The sequence below is a fragment of the Theobroma umbraticum genome, unplaced genomic scaffold (assembly GCF_002168275.2).
Source record: "Theobroma umbraticum cultivar Fairchild unplaced genomic scaffold, ASM216827v3 scaffold_30.0, whole genome shotgun sequence".
In the NCBI taxonomy this organism is placed as follows: Eukaryota; Viridiplantae; Streptophyta; class Magnoliopsida; order Malvales; family Malvaceae; genus Theobroma; species Theobroma umbraticum.
Genome location: NW_018397254.1, coordinates 13286094 through 13308621, shown reverse-complemented (window position 1 = coordinate 13308621; position 22528 = coordinate 13286094). Strand labels below are relative to the sequence as shown.

The window sequence follows — 22528 nt, the reverse complement described above, 5'->3', positions numbered from 1 at the left end:
AATTAGAAAGAAGTTGAGTAAAATTTATGAGATTAGTTTATTATTTTTATTTGTACTAAATATTAAATAAAAAATTATTTTGAAGGATCATTAAAAGAAAAGAACATATAATATATAAAAATTTTAAAAAATCATAAAAAATTATATATTAATGTATAAAAAATTTCAAAATTGTATTACCCTTCGCCTCTGACAAGTAATATAAATAAAGTAAATAAAATCAGTCAGCTTATACGCAGTATCTTTCACATGTACTCTAAACAATCACAACGCCTTTCTTCCTAATTTAATGATAATAAAGTCAAATAATATTTGAGCTGCGTGGATTGCGGGGGTTAGGTGGCATTGTCCACTTTCTCATCTAGTAAGGGACTCTTGAAACCCTTCTGCTGATGATGCGCCCATTAGGCCACAAATAGCAGGTTATAAGCTGGTCCTAGCTTAAATTAGGCCGCTGACGATGTATAAATCACGACCATAATTTTGAGTCAAACAACCGTAACTCTTTATGGGTCTTGCCAGCGAAATATCTAAGACAATTCTAAGAGTCTTAGCCAATCAATTGTTATTTATTAATGTAAAAAATAATGATAAGAATTTCGCCCACATTTAAACCGTAACTCAACCGATCACAAGTTAATTTTAAGCTGATGAGTCATTTATCAATCCAAAACCCTAACCACCGAATTAAAATATTCCACCTTCCAGCAAAAATCAACCAAGATAATATCTGTATCATCTCCATTTTCTTCAAATAATTCTATCATCCACCTATAATTTGCTTGGTATTAAATGAAATTGTCATTTTCTTCTATATATTACCCACACATAATAAGTCAAAAGGATAAATGTTGTAACTAGGTAGATAGTTTTTTTTTTCAAGGAATTAGAAAGAAAGGATAAAAGAGATAATGATGTTGAAAGTCACTGTTCAAAAATAAAATTTAGATGCTTAATTATATTAAAAGTTGCCCGATATAATTGTAAATTATGTATAATGAATTTTATTGCAAAGCATACACATAGTACGTTAGTTTCTTGTTGTAAACATATGTTTTTAAGATTTCAAAAGATAAGTAGTTTCCCCTTAAGCTGTTAAACTTGAAATAGTTAATCGATTCCAAATAGCATCAAAAGAGAATATTGGGTTTTAGGCCAAAAAGGTTGATGAATTCAAGAATCATGATTTTGTTTATAAGAATTACAATAATTACTTGCATTCCAATAAAATGAAAGTAACAAAAGTTGAAATTACTAGTGATATCTTGGAATATCTACGAATATGTAACGAGATGATCGTGAAGTTTTTTATGCTATTCAGGTTGGTTTAGATGATCTCATAGCAAATATTTTTTTGACAGATGTAGGATGAAATTAAATCACAAGCATTTTGTAATCGTTAATGGGCTAGGAGAGCCACTCCTGTCAGTAGCGTCGTGGCGTTAAGTGTCGCTGGGAAAGCCATGGGTTACCAATCCAAGTTTTGGGGTACAACGACGACTCTGGGCAAGACAACCAATCGTGCGAATTGCCTGCGAGACGACCAAAATTGTTATAAAAGAGGCCCATGGGAAGAACGTCAATGGGTGGGACCATTACATCATGGTCGCAAAGTAGTGAGATGGTTGCTCAATGTAGTAGAGTGTCGTTAAGAGAGGAGAGCCATGAATCAGAGATTTTGTCGGTGAATATTGAATCATGGTTAAGCACTAAGACTTCAAGTCCTCTTGTGAGCTGTGTGAATTTTGGAAATGGACCTGTTAGAGCTGATGTGATCTCTTGGGTTTAAATCTTTAATGGTTTGAACTTGATGAGTTACCGTCAGAATTTGGGCAAGCAACGAGGTGGGCCAAACTTGTAATTCTTGGAGTTTTGCATGAAGATATCGGATCTTTTGCTTTGTTGAGCCTATCACCGTTTTGGACCCTAACAACCTTCTTCATGCAAGAATTTTAAAAGTAGTTTTGAAATTGCATGATCAGAGGCTCATATTTCCGATAGATGTCATCTTTGAAGTATGTTAAACCAAATACAATGATCTCTAAGCTTGACTTAAAATTGTTAATTCAAGAACCGTCATCTTAAATCACTTCAGTATCTATAACATGTCCATTATTTCCGTGTTTATCATTAATCCAACATTGACGTGGTCATTCATCATGGAGGTCAGAGGATATTTACCTGGAGAAAATCTTGTAATTATTGGGTACTGAAGGAGAGTTCTAGTTTCTGCTCTTCTTGGTTAAGATGCCTGCCAGCGAATATCTCAATTTTTGGCGTACGTGAAGATCCCAAATTATGAATCAACAAAGTTACAAAGTGCCGATTGACTTGATTTCCACTTCAGAAACTCAAGGGCGCGTCTTCAATCAACTCTGCAACTCAGAGGTGACGTTAAATTAAAACAAAGACTATCAAATCCATGTCTTCATCACAACCAAATTAGGCAAGAGTTAGTTAGCGCTAGTGGCTCTCGAGTCAATTGCAATTTCAATAATGTTCTACTTTATTTGGTCTATAAGCTATTTCCTTTTTAAACCAGGAAGCCATTAAGGAGAGTGTTCTTTCGCTCTTGCTAGATAAATAAAAACTTGAGACACGATGTCAATGGATTGGCAATTTAAACTTTGCCGGAAGTTGCATCACATAGCTGGCTTGCAATACAATACAATACTGCTCTTTTGCACCGGAAATGGAAAGCAATATCAAATGAGGTAGCTTCATTTTGGGTCGTGACCTGTGCTGTTGATCACAAGCTTTACTTTCGGTTGTCACGTCGTTTCGTTCTATCGCCATTTGCGTAGGCTTGACGAATGGTTTCCCGTATATTCTATATTCCATATCCACTTCAGACTTCACGCAGAAACTCCAAGTATATGATAAGATGATATGATATCCATAGCGAAGACGAATACATTTTAACCTTGTAACTGGGAAATAGTGTTTGACCATGCTGGGCTAGCTCTAATTGGATGAAGCCTCACGTGAATTTTAACTTTTAGCCTCGTAATCTATAAATAATTTTGGAATGTAAGTGGCGTCTACCGTATCCGGCTTTCTTTTTCTTGTGAGCCGCCACAGAGTTTGGCAGGACATGAAAAGGTTTTACCAAAAATCAATGCGTCCACTGTTCTTAGCGCAAGAAAGGGTAAAACAAAATTATGTAACACTGAATTTGCCATTGATGTGACCCACAAAATGAAAGTTGAAGACATTATTGTTATATTTTTATAAAAAAAATTATAAAAAATAACTTTTATTGATAAAAATATTAAAAATAATTATTAAAATAAATTTAATTATTTTTAATCATAACTTGATAAAAATATCTTTAAATTTTTTTTTAATAAATTAAATCGTTCATCATAATTTCTTTTCACTTGTGCTTCCGATTTATTTCTCTCACCATCCCACACTCTAATTTTATCGATTTCTCTCTTTAACATTCGTCTGTTATGTTCTTGATTTCTCTCTCGCGCTTTTAGATTTTTCTTTTCTACATTCTCAAGACACCAATCGATAGTTTTAATGTTCTTGGGTGGGTGCTTATTTGAAAATTTTAATTTTTAGGTATTTTGAATAAAACTAAAATAGTAAAAATGATTATAGATGTTTGAAATTACTTTTAACTGGATCAATTCAGGACTTAGACACCAATATATTTAAAAATTTAAAATTTATAAACTTAGATTTTTAACAGAAATTTTTTTGATTTTTAATCGAAATAAATATTTTTAATAAGAAAATTTATGTTCTGAATTATGAAAACATGTTAAAAACACTTTAATGAGTGCCAAATTACTAAAAAAATAAAATAAAATGAAGAGAGTTGAAAAGATTTGAAGTTTTGGTTCATAAGTAACAACAACATTTTAGGCATTAAAGTGTAATTAAATGTTTTTGAATATGGTGTGTAATAACAATATTTTTTCAACATGGAGTGTAATAATTATTTTTCTTTTTCAGCATGGCATGTAACAAACTTTTTTAACTATGGTGTGTAACATGTTTTTGTATATGGCGTGTAACAACCGTATTATTTTTAACATGATATGTAACAACTTAACCATGGAGTGTAACATATTTTTATATATGACGTGTAATAATAATATTTTTTTATACATGACATGTAACAATCTTATAATGGCGTGTAACATGTTTTTATACATGGTGTGTAACAAAGTGTAATATCATAACGTGTAATTTCATTAAAAGTAATTTTGTCCAACTTGACTAAATATAGTTAAAATTATAAAGAGGGTTATTTTTTTAAAATATTTTATTTTTAAAAGCTATTTTTAAAAATGCCACATTGAAAGAATGAACTTAGACAAAAGCGGTTAGAATCCTGACGATTCTTTCTCCTTGGCAGAGCCTCCGTTTAACACGTTCAAAATAAATTTGCTATAAATCTTAAGATAACTTATTCTATGATTATATATTTAATTAAATCTCTCATCTTTTATTACATTCAAATAGTTATGTTAATTTTCATATGATTGCATTAGCTATCATGTGAACACATCAATTGTCAAGTGATCATGCTATTTGGTTAAATCATATACCATATAGATAAAAAATACCAACTAATATAAAGTTTAACAATGGTTAAATTTTCATTAAGGTTAGAGACTTTTTTAAATCTAAATCAAAATTTAAAAACTCGTTTGAATACAACAAAAAAATAAAAATTTACTTAAAATAATAATCATAGTACAAGAACTTTTTAAAGGTTTAAGCCAGCAACTTTATCAACAATTAAACATATTTTCATTCAAAGCCGTTGTAGGATTTGTCAAGTGCATGCCCACAATATCAGTTTAGTTCGAAGGATACTAAACAAATGGCTATTTTAACTCTATTTAGCTTCATTAGTTCTGATAATTTTTTGCTTTTTTTTTTTTTTAATTTGAGGAATCATGAGTTTTTAAGATCCCGTCCAAAGAGAAAAAAACAAAATTGGAAAAGCACAATCGATGGGGCACGACACTGGTCAAAACTTGATTTTGTAAAATTAGATGGATGAATGGTGTATCATGGTGAAAGAATCCATGACGCGACGCTTGTGGCCAGTTTCTTCTTTAATTTTAATCGCTATTTTTATTATTATAGTGGTAAACACATGAATCATGCATGCTTCTTTGATCTACATCTGTAATGCGTGTGAAAGAATAAAAAGCTTCTTGAATCTTGAGGATCAGTTTGAGTTCTTCATCGTGACGGTGACACTTGATTTTTATGTTTTCGTGTCGAGAAAATTCTATATTATTCTTTCTCATGCATGGAAACGAAAAGACGTTCAATTTTGAAATCCTTATCTTCTCTACAACACTCTACAAGAAAAATCCAAAGTAAATAATAGAGTTTAGGACAGTTCGTGGTGAGATAAGTCCCAATGATCCAGTAGACCCAATTTTTGCTCCAATAATATTGCTTCCACTTTTTGTTGAATTTGATCATATAGTTTTTAGGTGGTGACTTCTTTCCTTTTTGTCTGTAAGCAAAAGTAATTACAATGAAATAATTCAGTTGTTGTAGGCAAGGAAAAAACGATAATTAATTATTAATTAAAAAACGATAATGAATGTCGTAGTAATGGCTACTTTCTTACACTTGATTGCCAACTCCCCACTAAATTATAGGTAGATTCATTCACTCGTGACTTGCTTGAACCTAGTTTTCACCTACTGCCCATGTTAATGATTGCCACTGTTAAATATCTAGTCACATTATTTATGTAATCATATCATGGCTAAAAGCGTTTTATAAAAATAGTTGAAAGTTGAATTCTGATGGTGTCGTTTCACATCACTGATTTTTTTATTTATTTAGATTTTTCAAAACCAAAAATAAAATTTTCAAACTTATTAGAAGCAGAACTTCTTACGTTCTTTGTTTTCGAAAATAATGTTTTCACTTCTGATACCATTCAATTATAGGTGAGTAGTGTTCATATGTAAAAAATAATATTCATGGTTTTGTTTTATAATAAAAAATCTTAACTAATTAATTAATTAAATGATTTAAAAGAATATTAAATCTAATATAAAATGGTAAAGAATTAAAATTTTTTAAGTAAATAGTAAATACTTCAAAATCATCAAGTGGCAAAAGAAATAACTAATGGATATAATTTCAAAAACTATAATTTATTAATACTATAAAATGTTTGATGTTCAATAACAATTTAATGTTATTTACGATGATATAGTTCATTAATACTATATAATTAAATATTTTTTATGAATATGATTTAATAATTTCATAATTATTGATAATTTCATAATATATTGATATTGATAGTTTAGTAATTTATAATAGTATAATTTATTAATATTATCTAAAATTATATAATTTTTTATTAGAAAGACATAAAACTAGAACAATTTCATCAAAATAGCATGAGGGAATGAAATTCCAACAACATTGATTAATAAGATTTATGCACTATCCCTAGGAGGACCCTTAAGAAGCATTGTGCCAATAAGATATTGAAAAGTCATATTTACAAGAAAATCCGCCAAACGATTAAATTCGTAATACACATGAATGATCCTAACCTGCCATTCCTTCTTCAAAAGGTCTTTAACGACCAAAGTCAAATTTGAATTATCATTTAGTTCATCTACTTCTACTTGACTAACTTGAGCAGCGGTTTTGTTATCCATAGCAAAAATCACCTAATAGCATCCCTCATCCCAAGTCAACAACTATCCCCAATAAACACCCCATAATTCTACTCGATATGAAAAGTAGTTTGGAAGGTTGATCAAGAACCCACATTTCCAAGTCCCAAGATGATTGCGAATAGCACCTCCTATAGTAGATTGTTGGCAAGAAGCTCGATGAGCTTCATTAGTGTTAACTAGTATCTAGTTTTGAGGTGGCAGACACCATTCAATGAACACCTCCACATAGAAGCTATTGACACCAATTTTTATAAAAATAAAGCACAACCAAAATCAAATGGTATCTTCAAGATATTTTCATTAGGATAATCTTGTGAGTAGTAATCACGTTGCAATGTTTAAATATCTCTTCATTCCTCCACATCTAAAAGAACCACACAATGATGCAAAATAACACACCCTAGTGGGTATTGCAAAACTAGAATACCACCCCCATGAGGTTATAATAAAACCAATCAAGAATACTCTAGCCATAAAAAAGGCGACGGAGGTTAGCAGGAATGAAAGAATCCATAGTAGTTTTACCAAGAGGGCAATTGTGGATGACATGAATGATTGATTTGGCTTCTATGTTGCATAACGAGCAAATGAATTGCTAGAGAGATGACAACATGTCCGCTTTAAATTAGTAAAGAGACAATCCTTGCATGCCAGCCATTAAAAAGTATGAATGCGATGAGCACTAGGTCATTTCGAAATCAATCACTAAATTTAGCTCTCCACCAAACAATTGGGATTTGCAATATAATTGTATGCTGATTTAATTGTAAATTTTCCAGTTTGATATGTTGCCCAAAATACTCTATCTTCATCATCATTTGGATTAAAAGGTTTTCGAGCCAAGATATACTTCATTATTTCATGTGGAATAATATCCAACACTACTCGAAAGTCCCAATCACCATTCACATCAACATAAGCATTCACCATTTTATTTATTTCATTTGGAAGAACATGATTATGAAAAAACCAATAATCCGCCTTATTGTAGTCCAACAGTCGCACCAAAATTTTGATGCTCTACCTAAGCCAATTGATCAACGAGCATATTCTCCATTATTGAAGGCCAAAGTCGACCAATGCCATGCCAAATAAAAAATGCCCAAGGAATGTTTTTAATCTCAAGAATCATGGCCATAAGAATTTTGTATTTCTCTCTCATAATATGAACCCATAGTTTGTGAAGACTGCTGATGGTGGACCACCCTAACTTCATAAGAAAAGTATCATTCATCTCTCATAATTTTCAAATGCCTAAGCCTTTAAATTCTTTGGACATATTACCCATTTGACAAGATGAATTTTCTTACTATTCCCCATGGAACCCTAGAAAAACATCTTGCAAATTTTTTGTATTTTTCATAAATAGCTTGAGGGATTACTGAAGCTCGCATGACGTAGTACGATATCGAAACTAAAACTAATTGAACCAGTGTCGAACGGCTTGTAAAAGATAAAGTACTAGTTTTCCACCCACTTAGTTTCTTTTGGACCATTTCCTCCAAGTATTGATAGTGTTTGAGACATCTCCATTTGTGAATGATTGGAATACAAAGATAAGTCGCTAATCATTTGTTAAAAGAAACCTAACATCTATTCCAAGTTGTGCGATAAATTGTTTCCCATGTTCTGGGAACAATACATGAAAGTTTTACCATGATTCGTTTTCTCACCCTAGTTCCAATCAAACATGTCAAGAACTTCCATAATGACTCTTAATTGTTGTTCTGAAACCTTAACAAATAAGACTAAGTCATCTATAGAAAACATATAAAATATCATTGATCCACGATTGTTGAATTGAAATGGTTTCCATAAGCCAGATTCATTGCCAAGTTAGTGCCATGTGATAATCTCTTCATGTATAGAACAAAGAGGTAAGGAGATAAAAAATCCCTTTCTCGTTCTTCTCTTGAAGTTGTAAAAGAGTCTATGAGATAACCATTCCAAATAATTTGAGTATTGCAGCCTTGCCAACTCCATGCAATAAAATCAATAAATTAACTTGGAAAACCAACATCGCATAGAGTATCCATTATGAAATCCCATCTAAGCTTATCATAAGCCTTCTTTATATTTACCTTGATAGCCATAAAGCCTTTTCATCCGTGTTTGCGATCTAGCGTATGAACCAACTCTTGAACTATAATAATATTATCCATAATATGTCTACCAATAACAATACTTGTTTGGTTTCATTTACTAGCTTAGCCATTAGCGACTTGATGTGATTTTCCATAACCTTTAGTAGCAATTTGTACACTAACGATAGTAAGCTAATAAATCTAAATTCATTGTGCCAAACAAAATGCATTCTTTTTTAGAATTAGAACCACTATAGATTGTTCAAACAAGTATCAATACTTACCTCAAAGATAAATTGTATAAAGTTGCAAGGGCTTCAACCCACTATATCCCATGAAACCTAATACATTACACGCAAACAATTAATGCTTGGTGCCTTAAGTGGAGTCATATCAAAAAATGCCACCTTAGTTTCTCCAATGGAATGTGGTTTAGTTAAAATAAGAATATCATCAATAACAAGTGTAGGAAACTTACCTTGAATTAGATAGGGGTGGCCTCGCTTACTTCTTGAGTAAAAAGCGTTTGATAAAATTCCAAAGTTAGTTCTTTTAGTTGTCCCTAATCCAAGTACCAATCTCCATCATCTAATTGCAATTAAGGGATACTCCCCCATCATTTTCGCTTAGAAATCTTAACGTGAAAATACATTGTATTTTTATAACTACAGTGAATAAATTTATCCTTTGCCTTTTGGCATTGGAAAATTTCCTCTTGTAGCAGAATTGTTTGATATTCACCGGATAAATCCCTTTTGAGATTCTTAAAAAAGCTAAATTCTTTGTCTCTAATACTCTTTGGATCTCGTTTAATCTATTTAGAAGTTTCTTTTCATGGTAGAAAATGTTTCCAAAAACTTCATTATTTGAATGTTGAACTTTTTCCACAAAATGTTAAAAAATGTTTTGAATAGAACCATCATACATCTAAGCTGACTAGACACACTCGGAGAAGTTTAGATGTGTTAACTAAGCTGCTAAGAACTTGTAAAGTATTTGGCTAACTTGAATGGTTTTGTCATGAAAACTTTTTAATATGGGATGATGGTCAAATTTTGAGGCAAATAAGTCATTGAAGCTTCAAGAAAGTAGAACGTGCACCTATGTTACAGAAAAATCTGTGTAAACGTTCAAGTTAATGAATTCTTTTCCAAGTGAACTCAAGGCCTTGAAACCTGATATCTATAATCACATTTGTGTTGATGAAATTTTGAAATAATCTATAAGGTTTACTACTATCGATTACACTTTCCCATCTTTTCATGAGAAAAAAAAAGATTGAAATCACCTTCAATAAACCATGTCGTGACCTAAGCCGTGACTAGCATGAAGACTTGATGGAGGTAATCCATCAAACACCGATGTAAGTCTTATACATTACTATCATCTCTTAACTTATCATTTGGAACCTTATATACATGCATAATATTACATAAGTCATATTTTATAGCATATCATTTCACTTATATACAATAAGCACAGTTTTGTGTCAAAAACAATTGCCATTACTTAGAATCGACATTACATAAACAGTTTCTAAGTTTGCCAACTAATGGCTACCTTGCCATACACTAGGCATTTGCATTAACTCATAATCAGAGTATACATGTACATATAAACAAGATCAAATGACTAACATTTAACCAAAACCATCTATTAACTATCAACTACTAGTGGAATGACTCAAGTGCAAAAGATAATATCAAACGCCATGGTTATCGAACCTACCAAAATAGGCTCTCAGATCCTTCGCATGTCTATGTCTTATGTGGCTTTGGATCTATAAAACATGAAGTTGAATTGGTGAGTACAATTACTTAGTGAGGGATATGGAGGGGGGAACAAGCAACAACCAGGAATTTATTTCAAATCAATATACATTTAGTAAGTAATGTGCATATTTTTCCTATGTAAAACCATAATGCAATTAAGTCTTACCCATCAAAACAAACATAACCATTACATACATCAATTGCAATTTCACAACAGAATGCATACATAACTTTGTCTAAAGGTATTATCTGCCTTATTGAGGCTAAATGTGCATTTAAGGTACTCTGACCCTTACTTTATTCGGATACTTTGACCCTTATATTCTAGTGGTATTTTTCTTCCTCATCAAGGCTATACTATGCATCATCAAACATAACAATCACATTACATATCATTCACATCAACCTAATGCATACATGACACAGAATTCAATCACAAGTCATTTATAGCTCAAAACATACACATGAATATATGTAACACTTTCACCCTATCATAGGGCTCATACAACATCATAAAGAAATCAATTTGTCCCCATGCAATTATTTTCTGTAAAAAACCTTTACATTGCAACAAATTTAAACCTCAAGTCATGCATTTCCAAAATTGTTTGGATGCAATATCCGCTCACCTTGCAGTTTACTTATACTACAACTCTATTAATACAACTGATTGAATCTTCTTTTTTTAACAAGACTTGGTGCTCCAAAGATAGTCTATCATTGAGCCAATGCATAAATATCAGTAATGTACTGATGGGAAAGTGTAGTAAACCTTGCTCCAAAGATTATATTGCATAATAGTAGTAAACCTGATATCCAAAACATTTCTATCACAATTCTAGCTAGTTTACTTCAAATTGAGGTAAGTCAAGTAAAACTCACCTTGAATCAACCTATTTCTAACTCAACAGCCCATAGCCAACTTGATCTTTGAATTGAAAACCCATAAAAACTCCAATTTAAAGTTCCTTAAGCTTCCTAGCATTCATAGACATTCATGTATGAATTTTCAGCATACCAACTAAGCATTTAACTCCTCTACCATTCTTCAAATAACAACATCAAGTATCTTAATCAATTAAACATAAAACCTTTACCTTAGTGGCTAGATTAAGGTTATCAAAATCTCCAAAATCTTCAAATTTGAAGAGAGTGAACAGTGGCTAGAACATAACCGAACTAAGAATTATAATTAATAAAATTGAAGTTTAATCATGAAGCAAGCTTGTTCTTACCTTAATTTCTACTTTTCTCCAATTTACTAATAAGAGTGCTTGAAAATTCAAGGAGAAAGCTTGGAACCTTTATCCAAGAGAGAAACATGAAATCTTTTCAAACCAATGAATAATGGGGAAACAAACCAAGATGACTTGATAGGAGCCCCCCACTTAGGTGGACATAATGACTAATTGGCCATTAGTGCTTACGTTTTACTCTATTCACATTTTACACCTCTTTCTTTATTTTTCCTTTCAATTTAGTCTCCAATATTTATTTTTTTTAAATTTAGTCCTTCGATATATTTTTTTCTTTCCAATTTAGTCTTTCTCCTAACATTTTTTTCTTTTCAATTTAGTCCTTCTCCAAATAATTTCTTTCTTTGTCTCTTAATTGGCTTTTCCCATAAGGTTCAACCTTGAACATCACTATTATCATACTCATTCCAATCTCATCAACCTGATTCAATCCAATAGAGCATTCAACACATTTAATATATCATACTTAATTCATTTATCCTTCATTTCCTCTATTATATGTGCTTATATACATATCTTAGCAAATCTATTCCAACCTCAACTTCAAATGTATATACACTACACAGTATACCACATTCTTATTCCACTAAAACATAAATCTCAGAATTATGTTCAATAATGCAATCAAAACCACATGACATGTTGCTCTGCTAACATACCCCTCAATATATAATTAAAACCTATTCTCATCGATATATCTACATCTTGTCATGCATATTCATAAATATTCAGATTCATAATTATGTGCATGGATGTCATCTCATATCAATCCTAAACACATCACAATATATTAAGTCATAACTCATTTTTTATCAAACTTTTAGACACTTAATTCATCAATTAAATCACACAACGCATGTTCACTGTTTAACAATGTCCATTATGCAAGATATGAATTAAGCATACAACTTGAATTTAAATAACAAGATTATATAGCTATTGTACCATCAACAGTGTGCTTACATCTACATTTTTCCATCTTATGCTCCAATAACCAGCAACATACTTCACCACACTAATAACTACATGCATAGTTATAACCTTATATCACCCTTGACCAAATACAATTTACTTACTTACAATTTCATGTAATTATGCATCAAATATAAGAATATTAAATCCACGTTCATATACATTTCTTATATCATTATCACACTCATGAGGCTCCTTAGGCTTGCTGTGTGACTAATTTGCTTAGATTCTTATTAAATGTCAAAGGTGTTGCAAACCAAAGACCCATAATTGTATATGTTATTATTTAAAGATCATCCTAAAGGGCACGACAAGCTGTCCGTGTAACATACCTTGTAAATGCCTCACGAGAAAACATTATTGCCCATTCTCTTACTCCACCATGTAAAGTAAAAATTGACTGTTATTCATCAAATTTCTAACTGAAATTCAATGATTTCACATGAGCCAAATTCCACTTAAAACCCATTAACTTTAATACGATTTGAGAATTCAAATTCAATCTTATGGATAATGTTATTTGTGGTAGTTCCACTAATTCATGGCTCAACTAGAACCAATATCAAAGGTGCCAACTATCTGCAGAAGTCCTTACTCATATTCAAAAGTGATTAATTACTTGCCACTTGATATCTCCACACAAGTACATATCCATAACCAAAATCAAGAAAGAATAAAGCAAACATAATAGGTCAGATTTTCTGATTTTTATTAAAAACCATACCTGTATCTGACGTTACCACTTCTTCCACTATTAGCACCTTATTAATTACTTTTAATTAATTGCATGGGATTGAAAGTAAAGCCATCTTCGTTGTTATTTTAACCCCAAGCTTTATTTTTTAACAAACCCTTTTTAATCACCTATTAGAATTTTTTTTGTCAAGTGGTTTACCACTTCAATCAATAACTACTCCTCCACTACCATTATGTGATGATTGGAGGGCTTTGATTTTCTGAGCTAGGACCGATTTAGTAGGTGGATCCATTTTGTGATTTTTAGGGTTTAAAAAAGATAGTGTATGGTGTTATTTATCCATGTTGGGGTCAAGAGTTTTAGGAATGGAGTCTATTTGCATGGGAAAGATATCTTTTACGTTGGTAGCTACATGTGGAGAGTGGAAGGTTACATTATTGACTTTAGATTTCAAATTCTAATCCATAAGAGGACAGAAGTGGTTTGGCTTTCAGGATTTCCCATTTCATTGTGTTTGTCAACACGGGGTTCCTCTTGCATGGGTCCATATGAATCAATCACATCATTTGGCACATCATGGATTTTAAAGGATCCTGCTAAGAACTTTTCATTTAAAATTTTCTCAAGCTTTATAACCAACATTGGTCTTTTTTAATTCAGAAAATTTGAGGATTGAACAATGGATTGGCTTTGTATTGTGATTTTCTCTCGAATCTCTTGTCACCAAATCGATTTCCTCTTTTTGAAGGATCGTAAAATGAGATCCATTGTTATTACCATTCTTTTGCCACCACAATAATTTAAGGCCTTGTTTGCTTGGATGATAATGTTGTCTCCTGGTCACCATTGCCTAAGGACCAAAGGAAGAGTCTCCAACAACAACCTTTTTCTTGTGTGCAGATTCACCCTTAGGATTAGTAGTTGGTTTAATAGGGTTTTAAGAACATATCTCTTTCGGGTAACCATAACATTTACAAGTAAAGTAAATTCTAAGAAGACCTTCATATTCTATCTTTTGCTCCTGACCATTAATATTGATTTTTGGAATCAAAAGCTATTGATAATTTTATTTTATAGAATTATTTTGTCTCATTTTGTTATTAAAAGCAAGCTAAGTTTTTAAGTTTAGATTAGGATTTTGTTATTTTTCTAATTAGTTTACTTTGTTAAGTTATTTTAGTTTATGCAATTTTATGTTTATTTACTTGCTTTTAATTATTATTTATTAATGCTTTTGTAAGATTTTAGAGAATAAGGTTTCAAATTGGTGAAGAAAGGTGATTAAAGGACTAAGGTTCTGATTGTACATCTTGTGGTATTTCAAGTATAACTTCCACTCCAAATGTCCACATGACATGATTCTTAGACCATTAGAAAGCTAAGAAATAGATATACAACTTTTATGAAGATCATTTTACCTAGTTCTACCTTGAAAATGGAGTAAAATGCCTTGGAAGTTGATAAAGTGCAATAATCAGTAAGAGAAAACTTGCAGCCAGGCCAATGCCATGGCATTGAGGCGATGCATCGCAGCATTGAGAGGAAAAATCTAAAGAATTAGTGTGGAAAAGAAAAGGCTATAGGTTGATTAAATTTTTATGGGTTTTATAATTATTTTAAACCCATATTAAGAGCCAAGTAGGTAAAATTAAGAAATATTAGGTTAAGTTAATGGCATTTAAATATAGCTTAAGGAGAAGTTAGTAGTAAAAAGAAAATCCTAAGAGAGATTCAAGAAGTTTGAAGTTGAGGTTGAAGGTTGAAGACTAAGGTTGCCAATATTTATTTTTTTCCTTCTTCCTTAGCTTTTATTATTCTTATAACTCTTGATGGTTGAACTTTATATGTTTTGTTTATTATTGCAATTATGAGTAGCTAATTTCTTTTTTCTAGGATTGCAATTGAACTCACATATAGTTTAAATTTTTAATCTCATTCTTTCTTGTTTTCAATTGAATTGAATTGTTTATTCCAATTTGTTCTTAATGCTTTTGATTGATTGATCTCCAATTAAATTGATTTGAAAATCTAAACATAACTTAAGAGAGGGAGTTTAGAGTAGGCTAAAATTTGAAATGGCATATGATCATATTTATTTGCTTAGATGAATAAACTGATATGTGTATTGGATAGAGATATATCTATATGCTAGATGTAGCCAATATTAGAGCTTGAATTTAATAAATTTGTTTTAATTTTAATTCACATAAAGATATACTATTTTGATTAAAATAGATGTTTTTAAAAGAATTTTGAGAGAGCTTTATAAATAATTGAAGACTTTAGGTTAGCAATTAAACCCATTGGAATAAGTTAAGAAAGAAAGGCAAGATTTAGATGAAATGTGAAAGATATTGTAATGCTAGGCTTTTTTGAGTTGAATTTTATCCAATTTTATTATTGCTTTGATTTTTTAGTTTAAATTCTTGTTAATTAGATTTAGTTAGTTTATAATTTATTTAGTCACTTGATTTTGTTTGTTTAGATAAAACTGAATTGTGTTAATTTTAGTACTTAGTGAAAGTTTAGATCAATTTTTTGTGAGATCGATACTCTGTTTATCAATATATTATCTGTTTGATATGTGTACTAGTGTGGGTAGAAAATTAAAAGAACCTTTTTGGCACCGTTGTCGAGAAATTATTTTTTAAAATTTTTACTAATATTAATGACAAGAAAATTTAGTATTAATTCAAACTTTATTTTTCTTGTTTTTAGACATATTTGGTTGTTGTATGTAGAGCATAAACTTGAATCTTATTCCCTTTAGTCCAGAGATAGAAAGAACTTTTAGAAGACTTCAAAAGGAAAAATTTGTAAGTTTAAACTCTAAATCAGACAATGGGTGAAAATAATAATAATAATGGCAACAATGCTATCAATCATATTCTTGAAGAGAACAAAGTCTGCAAGATTATGTTGTTCCTCTCTTATAAAGCTTGCACCAAAGCACTAGAAGACCCCTCTTCAATGCTAATAATTTTGAAATCAAGTATGCTTAGATTCAAATGATTTAGTCTTCACTTTAGTTTAGTGGGTTATCCAGTGGAGATCCTAATTCTCATCTTGTGAATTTTTTGAAAATTTGTGACATTTTAAAGTATAATGGGGGTGACTAATGATGCTATTAGATTGAGATTCTTTCATAGAGGGATAAGGCAAAGAGCTAGCTAAATTTACTTTCAATGGGATCTATCACTACATGGGAAGACTTAGCTCAGAAATGCTTCGCAAATTCTTTCCATTAGCCAAGATTGCAAAAATGAGGAATGATATAATTGCTTTTACACAATTTGATGGCAAGTACTTGTATGAAGCTTGGGAACAATTTAAGGATCTGCTTAGAAGGTGCCCACAACATGGGCTTCCTCAATGGCTACAAGTTCAAACATTTTATAATGGGTTGGTAAGTTCAATTAGATATACAATTGATGCTACTGTTGATAGGGTATTAATTGGTAATAATCTTTATGAGGCTTATAACTTGTTGGAAGAGATGATTGTTAATAATTACTAACTGCCTTTAAAAAGATTTGGTTTTAGAAAAATTGCTAGTGTTTTTGAGATTGATGTACTTAATACCTTGACTACACAAGTAGCTGTTATGACAAAGAGATTTGATACAATAGGAGTTAATATTATCCCAAACTCTTTTATAACTTGTGATTTGTGTGGACATAGCCATTAAAGTTATCAACATCTATTTAATTCTTAAGCAGTTCAATTTGTTGGGAACTTCAACAAGAAATAGAATAATCCATAATCCAACACTTATAATCCTGGTTGGAGAAACCATCCCAATTTTTTATGGAACAATAACCTTGGACCTTCAAATCTAAGGCCTAACATCCCTTTTGGCTTTCCACAACAAGCTAGACCTTTTATCTCTGAAAAGAAGCCTACCTTGAAAGATATTCTCATGCAATGTATGGTGAAAAATGATACCATAGTTCTGAGGCAAGTGGCATCAATTCACAATCTTGAGACTTAAGTGGGATAATTTGATAGCTCTATCAATAATAGACCCTAAGGTACCTTGCTAAGTGATACTCAAGCCAACCTTAAAGGTAAGGAACAATGCAAGGCAATCACTCTAAAAATTGGAAAACAAGTTGAAGAGGTAAGTGAAAAATCAATTGAATCTTCAAAAGAGCTTGTTGATGATGCAAAGGTAATTATTAAAGTTGAAAAGAAAGATGATGAAAAAGTTGAAAATCAAGTAACTTCTCAAGGCAACCATCTTCCTCAAAGGCTCTAAAAGTAGAAGCTTGATAAACAATTTTAGAAATTTGTAGATGTCTTCAAGACCGTGCACGAAAAAATTCCATTTGTTGAAGCTTTGGAAGTAATGCCAAGTTAAGTTCTTCGAAGACATACTTTCTAAGAAGAGAAAATTAGGTGAGTATGAAATTGTGTTTTTTACAAAAAAGTGTAGTGCAATCCTCCAAAATAAATTGCCACCTAAACTCAAAGATCCTCGAAGATTCACAATCCCTTGCACTATTGGTAATTTATTTTTTGCTAAAGCATTAAATGATGTAGGTGCCATTTGGACTCACTAATGCTCTAACCATGTTTTGCACCCTCAAGAACAAGGTATTACAACCTTTCCCTGATAAGTCTATGGTTGTATACTTGGACGACATTGTCATTTACAGTAAAAAACTAGACGAGCATGTGGTACATCTTAAACAAGTGATGAAGGCATTAAGGGAGAATGAATTATTTATGAAGAAGGAAAAGTGCACCTTTGCCCTTCAAGAGGTACCTTTCTTGAGATATATTGTTGGTGGTGGATGCATTCGAATGGACCCAAACAAAGTGGAGGTCATACTTGACTAAGAACCTTGCTAATTATTATTGGAGATTTTTCAGAGGCTATTCTTTAATCACCACACCACTAATTGACATGCTAAGGAATGGAAAGGCATAGGAGTGGAATACAATTAGCTAGCATGCCTTCAAGAAAGTGAAAAAGGCAATGTGTGAGGAGCCAGTGTTAGCATCATTGGATCACACCAAACTATATGAGGTCCACATTGATGCATCAGACTTTGCCACTAGAGAAGTGTTGATGCAAGAGGGGCATTCAATGGCTTTTGAGAATAGCAAGCTCATTGAGACCGAATGGAGGTACACAGTGCAAGAGAAAAAGATGACCGCAGTAGTGCATTGCCTTCACACAGAGAGACATTGCCTATTTAGGGCTTCATTCTTGGTAATGACAGATAATGTGGCGACATTGTACTTTTAAAACCAGAAAAAGCTTAATCTTAAACAAGCTCGTTGGCAAGATTTCTTGGCAAAATTAGACTACCGATTAAAGTAAAAGCCTAATAAGACAAATTTAGTGGCAGACGCACTTAATAAGAAGGCCACGTTAATAGTCACAAGTGAAGCGCAGGGGGCCCTTTTACTGTGCATCGAGGAGGGACTACCACATGATACTATGGCGCAATCATTGATGGAGTATGGCAAAGATGAGAAAACCAGACAGTTTTGGGTCCAAGATGGCTTTTTCTACACTAAAAGGTTTGGGTTATATGTGCTTGCAACATGGAGGATTGTGAAAAGAGATCATAAAGCAGTGCCATGATTCGAGTTCGGCTGGACACCCTAAGATGCACCACAGCTTGGCATTAATAGAGGAAAGCTACTATTGGCCACACATGAGAGAGGATGTGGAAAGTTATGTACGCACTTGTATGATATTCGAACAAGACAAAATGGAGCAAAAGAAGGTTGTAGGATTACTTGAGCCATTACTTATACCTAGTTGCTCATTGGAGAGCTTGAGTATGAACTTCATCGTGGGAGTGCTCAAGGTAAATGGATTGGGGTGCATCATGGTCGTGGTAGCCCACTTCTTCAAATATTCCATTTTCAGCCTTACTAATTATGGATGTCCAACTGAGGAGGCCGCGAGACTATTCATGAGCTATGTAGTTAAATACTGAGGTGTTCCATTGACCATTATAAGTTACAGGGATGGATGATTCATTTGGAGATTTTGGATTGAACTCTTTAAAATGATGGGGTCGAAGTTGAACTTTTCCATAAGCTTCTACCCTTAAATAGATGGGCAAATTGAAAGAGTGATGCCTTGTTAGAGATGTACTTACACCATTTTGTACGCAAAATGCAAACTGATTGGCCGAGGTGGATAGATGCGGCACAATTCTCCCATAACTTATAGCGAAATGAGGCAACTAGACAAAGCTCTTTCGAGTTGGTGACAGGGCAACAACTTCTCACATCAAGTACCATAGCAATTGGCTACACTGGTCCAACTTTTGCAGCCTATAAACATGCTTAAGCTTGGCAAGAACAACTAGACTTAGCTCTAGCCTGTCTACACAAAACCACTAACAAGATGAAATAGTGGTTGATTGATCTTAAAAAGATGTATATTTCAAGGTAGGTGATTTTGTGATGGTAAAACTTCACTTGGTGCTGGAAAATAAGGGTCATCCTTATCTGGTCTCCGTTAACCAAACTTTTTCCTTCCGTTACATTGAGGGCAAAGGGTCCAAATCCAAAACAGAGCAAAACTGTAGGTAACCAACCAACGGCCAGCAGGGCTTATGTTGCTTACAAATTTGCCGATCGTTTCCTGCCAGTCTGTCGTTTATTATTGCTCGAAAGAGGCAACGTTATTTTGTTCGGATGAGGTGGGGGTGCACGTGGGAGGTGCATGTGAACCCCGCTGAGACGATAAAATAATTCTGCCTCTATTCGCCGCGAAACTGCCAATTTGTTTTTTATCTAGTAACCAGTTCTGATGGAGACACGTATGTGGTCCTTTGCTTGTGGCCCTTACTTTCAACCCGGATCCAACTGGATCTGGGCTGCCCCACAATGGACATGACCTCATGTTCGGCCCAGATTAACTGGTCGAAAATTAAGAGCATGATGTCTCAGCCAGCTTCATGAATTAATCGATTGAGAGAGCTAGCTATGGTTAATCGATTGATTCGCCCTTTTTTAATACTTCCATTCCACTCTTTCAGCGTTCGTTGTTGAATTAATTATAATCTGCGCTCAATATTTTGAAGGGCACTGATCAGTTTTCCTTTTTTTTTTTTTCTTTGAATTGCCATTCTTGGTTTCTTAAACTATTGGATGAACGAAGAACCTTTAGACGAAACTTGTAAACAAAAAAAACTATTTGTTGTAGGTGACAAAAGATGACTATCCAGTCATTTACCATGACAATTTCATCCTCCATGAAGACAAGGTTAGCTATTTTCACTTCTGCTCTAATAATTTGCATTCTTTACATAAAACTGGAGCCACTGATCTCCCATGATTTCTTTTAGCCTATACTGATTTTTTTTTGGGTGTTAATTTTAGGGTGTCATTGTCGAGAAAAGAGTTACAGAAGTTACTTCAGCTGAATTTCTTTCCTATGGACCCCAGAAAGAGCCTGGAAAGGTGATAACTAGTCTCACCTTTGGTCTTTATCTTTTGATTGAATAAGTTTTAGAATGACAATTTTGTGTTGACAGCAGTTTCATTTTCTCTCCTTTCGCTTTGCTGCTATATTGCAATTCTGGGGGAATCGATTTTCAGGAAAACAAAGAATGGGAGGATCTTTGAATGGAAGGTTGAAAAAGATGCTCCTCTGTGTACATTGGAAGAGGTTTTCCGGAATGTTGATCAGTCCTTGGGTTTTAATATCGAATTGAAGTTTGATGATCAGATTGTTTATGAGGAAGAGGAAGTCTCACGTTTACTTCAAGCTATCCTGAAGGTAATGCTTGTTTCAGCCTTTAGGTGGTGGGAACTGGGGAGGTTTGATCTTTGCATTATGGTTTTCAGATTAAGGATACGTAAAGAATTTCTGGTTTTCTAAATTTCATGAACCAGGTGGTGTTTGAGAATGCAAAGGACAGACCAGTCATGTTTTCAAGCTTTCAACCTGATGCGGCCCAGTTGGTTAGAAAATTACAGAGCACATACCCTGTATAACTACTTTCTTTTCACTAATACTGTTACATCTTACCTATTGCTATTGCCATTAGCTTTTATATTCGAAGCTGATCTTCAGCAATCGATGGTGATAAATGATCAAACATTTTTGCAATGTATGTGCTATTATGAGTAGATTATAGCAGAAGAAAGCAGGACATGCATCTTATCTCTACTGAGAAATTATATCCGATCATAACATTTCAAACTAATTTCTAAGCACAGACATAGTTAATTAAGGTTTCTTTTTTGTTCAAACTGAAATGTTGTGAAGATTTCTTCTGAAAGTCTTTGGCCCTGCCGTGAGCAGGTATTTTTCCTCACTAATGGAGGATGTGAAATTTACACGGACATAAGAAGGAATTCGTTGGATGAGGCTATTAAGCTCTGCCTGGCCACTGGCTTGCATGGGATTGTATCCGAAGTCAGAGCTATCTTTAGAAGTCCTGGAGCGGTTGAAAGAATCGAAGAGTCGAAGCTTTCCCTCATAACCTATGGCCAACTGAAGTAAGTTGGACAGTTTCCAACTCTATTTCTTGTTTCTTAAGCTCTGCTTTTATTTCCCTCTGGTTGATTATCCGTGCATTGCCATTTTTTTAATTTTTTGCAGTAATGTGCCAGAGGTTGTTTACATGCAACATCTAATGGGTGTAGAGGGAGTTATTGTTGACCTAATTAAGGAGATTACTGAGTCAGTATCGAATTTAACCCAACCAACGGAGGGAGAAGAAAAAGGCTTATTTGGAGAGGGAGGGAAGATGCAACTGAACGCAAAGCCCCAATTTTCAAAGGATGAACTCTCCTTTCTACCAAAGCTAATACCAGAGCTTATTCACTCTTGATTTAATGGGTGCTAGCTAGTTTGACAGATCTCAAAATATGTACACCATGTTGAACTTTCCTCCTCCCCCCCTTTAATAGAACATCTGATGTAATTAGTTATGCTTAGTTTTCTGTACTAATTGATGTCCTAGCTCCTTTATACACAGACTGTTTGTTATTCAGAAACAGAAGAGGTACCCGAATCGCCTCATGGCTATAGTTTGTGAAGTTGGGGATCAACTGCTCAAGGCAAAGATGTGTTGAA

The 22528-nt window shown here is 33.0% G+C and overlaps 1 protein-coding gene and 1 non-coding gene across 2 annotated transcripts; one reads left to right on the top strand and one right to left on the bottom strand.

Annotated features, from left to right (window-relative positions):
- The first annotated feature begins 1582 nt into the window (after nt 1–1582).
- On the top strand, nt 1583–22283 carry LOC110425989 (glycerophosphodiester phosphodiesterase GDPD3-like). The gene is made up of 8 exons (XM_021441443.1): nt 1583–1783; nt 15210–15221; nt 20648–20707; nt 20824–20904; nt 21023–21223; nt 21340–21435; nt 21752–21948; nt 22052–22283. The coding sequence occupies exons 1-8, from the start codon at nt 1583–1585 to the stop codon at nt 22281–22283; spliced, it is 1080 nt and encodes a 359-aa protein (XP_021297118.1).
- LOC149527785 (small nucleolar RNA R71) lies at nt 16730–16836 on the bottom strand. Its single transcript, XR_016352282.1, has one exon. It is a non-coding gene; the product is annotated as a small nucleolar RNA R71 (small nucleolar RNA).
- Nucleotides 22284–22528: the final 245 nt, after the last annotated feature.

Excerpts from the sequence above, each read along its gene's own strand:
- LOC110425989 (XM_021441443.1), top strand. The coding sequence starts at position 1,583 with ATGGGTGGGACCATTACATCATGGTCGCAAAGTAGTGAGATGGTTGCT. Across the intron at positions 21,224-21,339 it reads TACTTCAAGCTATCCTGAAG|GTGGTGTTTGAGAATGCAAA; the intron begins GTAATGCTTGTT and ends TTCATGAACCAG. Across the intron at positions 21,949-22,051 it reads ATAACCTATGGCCAACTGAA|TAATGTGCCAGAGGTTGTTT; the intron begins GTAAGTTGGACA and ends AATTTTTTGCAG.